Raw genomic sequence first — 10026 nt, forward strand, 5'->3', positions numbered from 1 at the left:
GGCTTTTCTGGTGTTTTGGTGATAAGAAGGGTGCACATATTGCTCATTGAAAGCTCTTCTGATTGAGGTTTTGGGTTTTTTTTTTGCTCCTATAGACAAATACAGAAGAAATGGATGTACCCTACAATATTCGAGTTTTGATTTAAATTTTTCCAGAGATTAGGAGTTCTGGATTCAGGGCTTGGTCTCTGCTGTCACAACAAAAGGGGCCAGCTGCCCAAACATTTCCAGCTGCCCCAGCATTTTCAGACTTGCTCCCATTCCCACTGACTTGTAGAGATATTTTGCTACTGAGTTCAAGAGAAACTGGATCAGATTCTTAACTTGACCTGAATATTTGCTGGTACCCATGTAATGAACTACCTAATTGTTATTCAGATATTTTCAGTAGTAATAAGGCTGAGCAATAAAAGGATCAATAGGCACAGGTAAAGCTTGCATTTTGGGCCTGATTTTTTATAGGGGTAGTATGGGTTTCCCCTTATAGGCACCCTTGACACAGTGACATATATTTAACCAATCTGGCTGAGGATCTAAGGATAGCAATGAGTTTAAAGAGGCCCAATCCTGATCCTACTGAAGCTAAAAGTAAAACTATTGATTTCAGTAAAAGCTGGATTGGGGCCTTGGAATGCAGAGCTACTGGCTTTGTATAACTTCCCTTCCCATAGGGGTGACAAATTCCCACTTGGAGTGGGTATCACTGAGATACATAGATATATATAGTGGTTTGGTGATGCAGTAAGCTGCAGCCCATTTAGGGCTGTCAGCCTGCTATATTAGCAGTGACAAAAGGAAGTGAGATCTGACAGAGACTTAACGTTTGTTTGTGTACCACTTGTCCTCTGTCCAGCTTGTGACCGCCAATAATTAACCATGGATGATATCTATAAGGCAGCAGTAAGTATGTTTTTAAATATAACTTTTGTCTAGGATTGATTTTGAGATATTATAAAGATTTTTTTGTGTGATTTTGCTAATCTCCCAAAGGTGTAAGAAGACACAGTACTCATTCATGTTTAGTTTTATTCTACAAATAATTAACAGGAAAATACTTAGGAGCAAATGTTCCTGTAAGTATCCCACTAAAATATTTATAACAAGTCCTCCCCTGGTTCTGTGTTGTGAAAAAAAAGAGATGAAACTTAAATGTAATCTTAAGTTCCTGGCTTTACACAGGACTAGGTGAATTCATTCTTGTGCACCAAAATTACTCACAAAAAGTTTGTCTCCTTGCTATTGATATCCACTCTGAGAAAACATACTGCCAATTATGCTCACTGTACGTGATAAAAACAGTGGCAGAAACTTAGTGAGATGCAATTTTGCCTTACTTAGCTGGCCATGTAGTTTATTCTATAAATCCAAAATCTTTTTTCTCCCTTTTAATAAATAGAAAAACTACATTATATTGTGCCTTAAACAACTGATTATATGTAAATTAAATGGTATCTTTGCATTCTGTAATGTATGAATCTTTGCTACCACATTCTGTGCATGACTTTCATGACTATCTGGTTACATATAGGGTTGTAGATTTTGACAACTGATTATGACTTTATATTTTTATCACCACCACAATGATAAATGAGTTATGGGTAGATTCTAAAGAAACAGAGATCCTGACTGACATATGACAAAAAAACAGCTGTTTATCATATTTGCCTAATCTATGACTTTTTGTCAATATTTAAAAACTTCACAAGCCTGGAACTCTATTCTACAAACTGTGCTTTTAGTGGTTTCAGTGAACCTGATCAGGTCAGGGTTGTAGAATAAGACAACAGATCTTTAAAGAAAGGAATAAAAAGGGTGACCTAAACACTAAAAAAAATGCATGCCTCTTTATGGCTGTTTAACTCAAGTTCCATAGTATTTAGGGATATTAGATATACACTCCAAAATGAAAAGGTGAAATATTTCTTAAGTCAGCAATGCTAAAAATTAGCCAAATGGATCTGTCACTCAGACTGATGGAATGCATTCTGTAGCACAAAGAGTTAGTGTAGGAAAAAAATCCCATGCACAAATTTTAGCCTCCTTTCATATTGCTTAATGTTGAACACCATATATGGCATAAAATATGAATCCCTGATCTAATTCCATTGACTTCAGTGACTCTCATCCCTCTGCTTTGCTTGTGGCAAGTTAAAAGGGCGTTTCTGATATTTTAGGTGTTCTGCCTAGTAGTTGTGTGTGAGGGTTGTTCCTGACTGCTTTTAAAAACAGGTTAAAAATGAGATTCTAGTTAAATATTTGTTTTTTGTTGTACTGTTGCAAGATGATGGCACATTTTAACAAATTGAAGTGATTTGCATCAAATACTTTAAAAGCACCAAGAAATACACTCGAGAGCTGGATCCAGATGTGCAGGCACATGAGGTTGTAGCACTGCAAACCTCTTTCTGGTGCCAGAAAACACACATATTTCATGTTAAACCATTTGCCTCACTGCTAATTTGCAGCGCTGAGGCAAAATTTGTTACTGGGATTTCCTGGTAGCAAGCCTCCCACTACCCCTCCCAAAAAAACAAAATGGTTCAAAGCACGCCAAAGCACTGTGTGCCGGGACAAACACAGAGACAGGGGAGCAGGCAGCTCCCCTGTCTCCAAGTGCCTCAGCGTGGGGGCTCTGCTGCAGAGCCCGTATGCTGAGGCACATGGAGCCCCCATCTAGAGGCACACTGCGCCCCAGCCAGCTGCAGAACAGCTATGTGCAGTGTGCCTCAACACGAGGAGCAGCCAGCCCAGGGAGCTGCCTGCTCCCCCATCTTAAGGCACACTATGTGTTTGCACATGTAGATGCATGCCCAGGAGAGCTTACTGTGTAGATTACTATACTAAACTGCTCCCACATTATTTGCATGTGTAGATGTGCTCAAGGAGACTTTAGTTAAATACTTTTTTTTGTTGTATTGTTGTGAGATGATGGCATATTTTAACAAACAAATATTGAATTGATTTTTATAAAATACAATGCACTAAGAAAACCCAGAGGGTCACTTGTGCCTACATAAGGTTATACAAATGCAGAGCTATTCTGGTAAAGTTTTCAGACTCAGATGAACAGTACTAAGATCAATGCCAGGGACAAATGTCCAAATAAGAAACACAAGGATAAATACCACTGTCATTCAGCTTCTGGGAACAATCACAAGGTTTATCTTTATCTCTAGTACCTCAGTCAGTGGGGATTATAAATAACTCGCATACCAAAAGTGTTATGTTACATGGGAGGCAACAGACATTTGTTTACTGGATATAGCTCATGCCTTCTGAGCCTCCAACTATTGCCAAAACAATGAAGAAGCAATCTGCAGCTGCTTGCCTTTCATCATGGATGGCAGGGCACAAAGAGTTCAGATTTCATGATGAAATGTTAAAGAAGAGTTGTGTTGCTATTGTTATCAGCGTGTGCATCTACACATGTAATTAATTTGAAGCAATAAAGTCTGGAGCAGTTTGAGCCAGAATAAACCACTCCCAGGTACAGCATCTACATGTGCACCCAAGACAGCTGCAATATGAGCTAGGACAGAACAGTTTACATCAGGGCCAGCAACGCTGTAGCAAGGAGAGGGTGAACAGGGAAGCATGGTGGGGGGGGAGGTGCCCCCCAGATCTGTGCACAGAGCAAGGGTGGGCTGCCGCTGTGGGTTTGCCCCAGGTACCAAACTTAGTTGGATTCAGGTAAATATGGTATTTGTCCTCTAAGTAAAAGCATTTTCTCTACCCCTGTTATGGGGCTGGCAGTTTTCAATGAGAAATTCAAAAACTCTTGACACGTGCTAGTACAAACCTCAATATGTTCTCAAGAGAGGATACAATAGCAGGCAATTCTGGATTAAAGGGCTTTGAAAAACTTACTGCCTGTCAGGACCCAGGACTGAAATGTAGAGGGTGTTGAATGTATGGATGATGTCCTCAGAAAGACACAGGACATACTAATAGAGGAAGCAGCAGGTAATAACTATGGTTTACCATGATATGGAGTGGAGAAATAATTCTAGATTGGTTATAATCTACCCAAAAGTGGTAGGTAAAGATTTAAAAAAAGGGATTAGAAATGAATCTGTGTAAACAACGTAGTGATAGATGAGGGCTATGGATAGCTACATAGATGCAATATTCGGTGAAGTAATGGAGGAAAGGAGTCAGGAAGGCACCCAATGCTTCATTAAATTCTGTGGAGAAGTTTAATAGGATCAGTGCAACAGTAAAGTCAAGAAGGCACATGCCCAGAGAAGAAAGTAGGCTCAAATAAGAGAAAGTGTGTTAAGATAGTTCAGGGGACTACTATATGAATTGTAGCATGGGCAACTGGTACCACCTTAGTCAGGGAGGGCAATCTCACTGACTGTGTGTGGGGGGAGTCCCCCCATGGCCGATCGCGCCAACCAGGAAGCGGATGCGGCACTCCTGGAAGCGGCCGCAGCACTTCATCCAGCGGTCCCACTTCTCCACCGGCACTCACAGGGAGGCACTGGCACTTCTGCCTGCCCCCCCTGCCCATCGCCTAAGTAGGGAGTGCAGCCTGTCAGGGGGTGCACCGGCACACTCAGGGGGTGCATGTGCACCCCCTACATGTTGCTACTGAATTATAGAAATTTCAGGGCACTACTATATGAATTAAATAGAAAGTCTCTTGGTCTATAAAAGATATTAGATCTACCGGAAGAACTTTGACTGCCAAGGCAGTTCAGGGTACGCCTATATGACCCCAGAATTACTCTGCTCAGCCTGCTGGTGTTCCTTATTTATTAAAATGTACTAGCCAATTGCCCGTCAAGAATGGCGGCCGGGTGCAGGAAGGTCAGGGGGCTGAGACAGAGTGCCACCATCTAACAGCCCATGATGCCACTGTTCTGCCTCTTGCAGGGAGTGGGGTGGGAGAGCCGAGGTCAGCACTGCTGTACTCAGCTCCCCCACCCTCTGTGAACCTCCGTAGCTTCGGAATCATGGCAGCACTCCCCCACGCTTGGAGCACTCTGATTGGCCAATTGCCCATCAAGAATGATGTGGGGGAGCGGGCAGGGACAGACTCCTGCCCCTGTCCAGACCTGCTCCCAGCCCCACCGTAAACTCCGATGCCATGGCATGCCCGCTTTTCCCTACACCCCCTGCATCAGGCCCGCTCAGGGATGGGAGGAGTGGGCTCGGGGCTGACACAGGGGAGGGGGAGGGGGAGAGGAGTGGGCCTGGGCCCAAGGGGGAGAGGAGGCCTGCTTGTTCCCTCCCCCAGCTGCTGCCAGATCGAGCCAGGCCCCTCCCTTGGCCCCCCGCTCCATCCCCTGTGTCCCCATCATCATGGTGGCAGGCTGCCTTCTGTCAAAATGCTTCTTCGTCCTCCGATTGGTTGTTTGTCAGCCAATCAGAGCGTGAATAAAGTGTTACAGACAGACAGGCAGACTTAGGCTTTTATAATATTAGAATACTAATAGGACCTCATTGATATTTGTGCTTGATATAATAATGGCAGAAATTAGAAATTCTTTTACAGGCCAGTACAGCTGAACGCTATGCCAAATGAACTCATTTATGTGTAATAGCAAAGCAAGCATACCAGTCATGTCACAACACCTCTGCTTCTCCACCAACTCAACATAGGTCCCAGATCTGCAGCAGTTGTGGAGTGGACTGAGGGAGCAACAAGGCCAGGCTGGAGACTATTACCTATAGCCTATAACAGGCTGCAGAAAAACTGCAGAGCTACTCTCTGACCTGGCCATTGTTCAGGCATGCACTCTTTTCCTATCTCATAGTTCCGAACACAAAGCCTATTTATTTAACCTAAGATTTGCAGGAGAAAGGAGGGTGAACAACACATTTTTCTCATTCCAATTTAGTAATGTAGATTCATTTTGTTTCTTTATTTAACACCTTTTACCTACGCTATCTTACCTCCTTCTTGCAGCACACTATACATCCCTGGAGCACCAGTGATTTAAGATTGCAATAGAAAATGGAATAGAATGCCTTCCATTTTCATGACAATCAATGCTATAAAACTCAGGAAACAAATACCTGTTTAACACATTCCCTTATTCTTCCAGGTCCCATCCTGACCCCAATTGAGACTGGGCTGTAAGATTCTTTTCAATGGGTGTTGAATGTTAGGGAATGGGTCAAAAACATACAAAAGCAAAGAGCAATCTCTGAATGCTTTATCCAAAAATAGTGAAAAGGAGATGCAGATGAATCTTTATGAAGGTCAATCAGTTATTAATGGGCTAGGTCAGGAGTACTCAATGCCCAGCATGCAGGTTGGATCTGACTCCCTCTGCTGTGTCATCTGGCCTATGGGTCCATGAGGAGCTCTGCAGGCTTTAGCCCTATGTTTTAGATTGGGCACACAGCATGACACTGGACCTTATCCCAGCACATGAGGCTGGGTGGTGGCAGCACTGGCCTCTGGGGCCCAATCCCAGTGTATGGGGCTGGGTGGGAATAGTATGGAGCCCAGTGCTGGTGCATTGGGTCCTATCTGGCCCACAGAGCAGCCCCATGCAACTTGTCTGACTCATGGAACCGAAAGGTTGAGTGCCACTAGGCTAGACAGTTTGGTAGGCTTGTGGAATCTAAGGTCAAAATGGACTGTTACAATTATCTAGCCTAACTGCCCATGTAACACAAGCTATAGAGCTTCACTTGGTTACTCCTGTGTCTGACAACAATTAGAGGCCAAATGAGAACCTCTCTTTTAGAAAGACATCCAATTCTGATCTAAAGACTCCCAACAATAGAGAATTAATTATTCCCAGTATTCTTTATATATGAAAAATACATTTCTTAGTTGGGCCCCCTACTGCAAATAGTTAAATGAAGCTTTCTAGTACATGCACTCTAGCAAATAATTTAACTCCAGGAAAATAAAAAATAGTATATTTTTAAATGTGAAGAATTACATTATATATTAAAAAGCTACTGTGTCAACACCACTTACAGTAGTTAAAATACCTTCTACACCTCAAGAAGGGCAGTTGTGAGTTAGTTAATATTTGTAAAGTATTTTTGAACCAGTAGTGTGTTATGTAAATGACATTAACAATTAGTGATGACTAATAAAATGAATCAGTTTCTCTTTTTATTTTAATTACAGGTTGAACAGTTGACAGAAGAACAGAAAAATGGTAGGTGTATCTTTAAACCTGACATAACTGTGGACAAAAGATTATCTCTTCCAGCAAGTCCATTATCAACCTATGGCATTACTTTGTGGCTTCAGCAGCCAACCCAGGATCTGCAATTAGCTGCTACAAGTGATAGACAATAGGGCTGTGCGAAATGGCACCGTTCCGTTTCACCTTGAGTTTCGACAGTTCAACAGAACAGTGTTTCATCTCAAATTTCATTTTGAGTCAAAACAGCTGTTCCATTCCATTCCATTGAAACAGAAAGGCCGTTTTGACACTGCTTCAAGTTTCACTGGGGATGGGAAGTCAGACCATCTGGGCTAACTTCCCATCCCCAGTGCCAGGGGTGAGAGGCAGCCCAGCTGAGCTGCTTTCCTGTCTCCCATACTAGATTGCGCCAGGGGTGGGAGGCAGCCCAGCTAGCGCAGGGCACAGCACAATCTAGCGTGGGCGATGCGAAAGCAGCCCAGCTGGGCTCTCTCTCATTCCCCTACAGGATCTTGCGCTGGGGATGGGAAGTCAGCCCAGCTGGACTGACTTCCCATCCCCAGCCTATGGTCAAAATGTTTTGACTTTTGAAACGTTTCAACCAGCCTCATTTTGTTTCGAGGCTATTTTGAGGGCCTTTGTTTTTTTCAATTTTGCTATTTTGACCTCAAAATTGGTCGAAACAGTGTTGAAATGAAATGACTGGCAAATTTTGCACAGCCCTAATAGACAACCTTTCAGCAGTCAGACAAAATAAAGTGCAAAGCAAATGAATCTTCATTACAAGGCTTAAGTAAAAGGATTAAAACCAGAAGACTAATTCCTATGATAATGTTTCATGCTAGTTCATATCTTAATGCTATTTAGGTTACACACAACATATAATAAATATAGTGGGGATTTTGTCAGGCCTCTGAGTACTCCTGTGTCAAAAATCCTGAAATATAATATGGAAAGGAAGTACTGTACTAGAAATCCTGTTAAAAAGCCTTTTCTTGTGACATATCTGGCTCATATTTTTAAATTGAAGATATATGGAAATTATAGAGCTGGAAAAGTAGAAATTTGGGGTTATGTATACAAACTGAACCATTACATTGTAGCTGTGCTAGATTCCTCAACTGCATCTGACAATGGCTGTCAACAATGTCTTCAAAACTCCTTACTCATCAGCAGGGATCCTGGTTTTCTCTGTTTAAAAATCCCAAATTCTCTGCTTACAAAAAAATCCAAAATTCTCTGATTCAAAACCCCCAAATCTATGTTTTTCTATGATTAAAATGAAACCCCTATTTATATAGGTGTCAGTTGAACACAATGTTTTATTCATATATTTACCATTTTAAAGAAATTTGGAAGCCAATCAGCGCCTCAGTCATTATAATAAAATAAATTCTGAATATCTATATATTCTGGTGTTTGATTTTGTTTTTTATCATAGGAAATCAGAGCTCCCCCTGCCCCCTTTGCTCATCAGGACACAGGTCAAACTGCAGTCATCTCCCCAGTTGCTTTGTGGTGCTGAGCAGCCTTGATATGCAGTTGCCCTTCATTCCCAAGCCACACCCACCCCAGCCCTACCAGTGCCCCTCACTTCTAACCCACAAACCTCTGCTCCCACCTTTACCTCTCAGTCCCAACCCACAGCCCCCTGGCTATGGGACCTGATGGCTGCTGCACCCAGAATAGGGTACAGAGCCCAGGCCTCCACTCCATGGGTGGCACAGCTGGAGCAGAGCTGAGCAGAGCCTGTGCGGGGTGGGGTGGGGTGGGGTGGGGGAAGATGTGGGCTGCCCACTGTGGGCTCAAGCTCCCCACCTTGCTACCCTCCCCTTGGGAGTCCAGGTGGCCTTGGAGGTAGAACCTGGCACAGGAGGGTGAATTGGGGTGAAGAAGCTTGGTGCCACTGCTGTTGGGACTCCTGTGCCAGCTGTGCCATGGTGGTGAAGTGCCCCCTGCCCACCTGGCAGCAGCAAAGGTGGCAACACAAAGTTGTGCCCCCTGCTGCTGTTGGTGGGCAGAGGGCACATTACGATGGGGGTGCGGCTGGTGTGGGGGTCCTGGCAGGGGCAGCAGTGGTGGCATTGAGCATCTCTGCCCCACTCCACTCTCCCAAATCAGGTCCCACCCCCTGGGTTGCAGAGGCCCCTGGAGGGAGGGCAGGAGAGCAGGAAGCCCTGAACCATAGGCAGCAGAAGTGGGGGACTAATGGGGCTTATCCCCCACAAAATGTGGGGCAGCAGTAGGGCCACAAGGCAGCCCAGCCAAGGGCTTCTGGTGCAGCAGGGGTGGGGAGGGAGTGGGGCTGGGACTAGGGGAGGGGCAGGCACTGCACAGCTAGCAGGGTTCAGGACTGAGCTGCGAGCAGCTTGTCCAGGGGGCACGGCTCCTGCTGCTACCTGCACCCTGGGAGGCACGGGAGGCATGTGACCCTGGATCTGCATGGGGCAGGACAGGCTGCCAGTGCGGGCTGGGGCCAGGGCTGCACTGGGCTGGGCTGTTCCCGGCAGGAGGGGAGGCTGGGCTGGGAAAGAGCCCAGCTTCCACCCCAGCCCACAGTGACACCCTGCCCTGCCATGTTCCACACAGATCCAGGGACATGCTCCCCCATGTACTTCCGGGATGTGTACAGCAGTGGGAGCCACCACCCTTTCCCTGCATCCCCTGGAGAGGAACAATTACTCCGTGCAGGGCAGGTGCAGGAGTCCTGAGGGCTCCATCCCATCTGGCCCGGCAGTGCAGCCAAGCCCCACTCTCCCTCTCAGCATGGCCACCTCAATCTGCACCCCCCACATCGCCTTTTTTCCCCCCTCTCCCCCTCCCCACATCACCTATGCCCCCTCCCCTCATAAACTTACCTGCAGGCAGCTGGGGGGGGGGTTTTCCCCCGTGGGCCAGCCCTATT

At 45.1% G+C, this 10026-nt stretch overlaps 1 protein-coding gene across 1 annotated transcript in view; it reads left to right on the plus strand.

Moving 5' to 3' along the window:
* Positions 1–791: 791 nt before the first annotated feature.
* TNNC1 (troponin C1, slow skeletal and cardiac type) overlaps positions 792–10026 on the plus strand; it is a 17652-nt gene continuing 8417 nt past the window's right edge. Inside the window, exons 1-2 of the mRNA XM_019505231.1 lie at positions 792–900; positions 7100–7130. Of these exons, the coding sequence (XP_019360776.1) occupies positions 877–900; positions 7100–7130 (55 nt within the window). The 5' untranslated portion in view covers positions 792–876. The remainder of the gene's footprint in view (positions 901–7099; positions 7131–10026) is intronic.

Source organism: Gavialis gangeticus, unplaced genomic scaffold (genome assembly GCF_001723915.1).
Source record: "Gavialis gangeticus isolate Ggan-Ray unplaced genomic scaffold, GavGan_comp1, whole genome shotgun sequence".
Lineage (NCBI taxonomy): Eukaryota > Metazoa > Chordata > Crocodylia > Gavialidae > Gavialis > Gavialis gangeticus.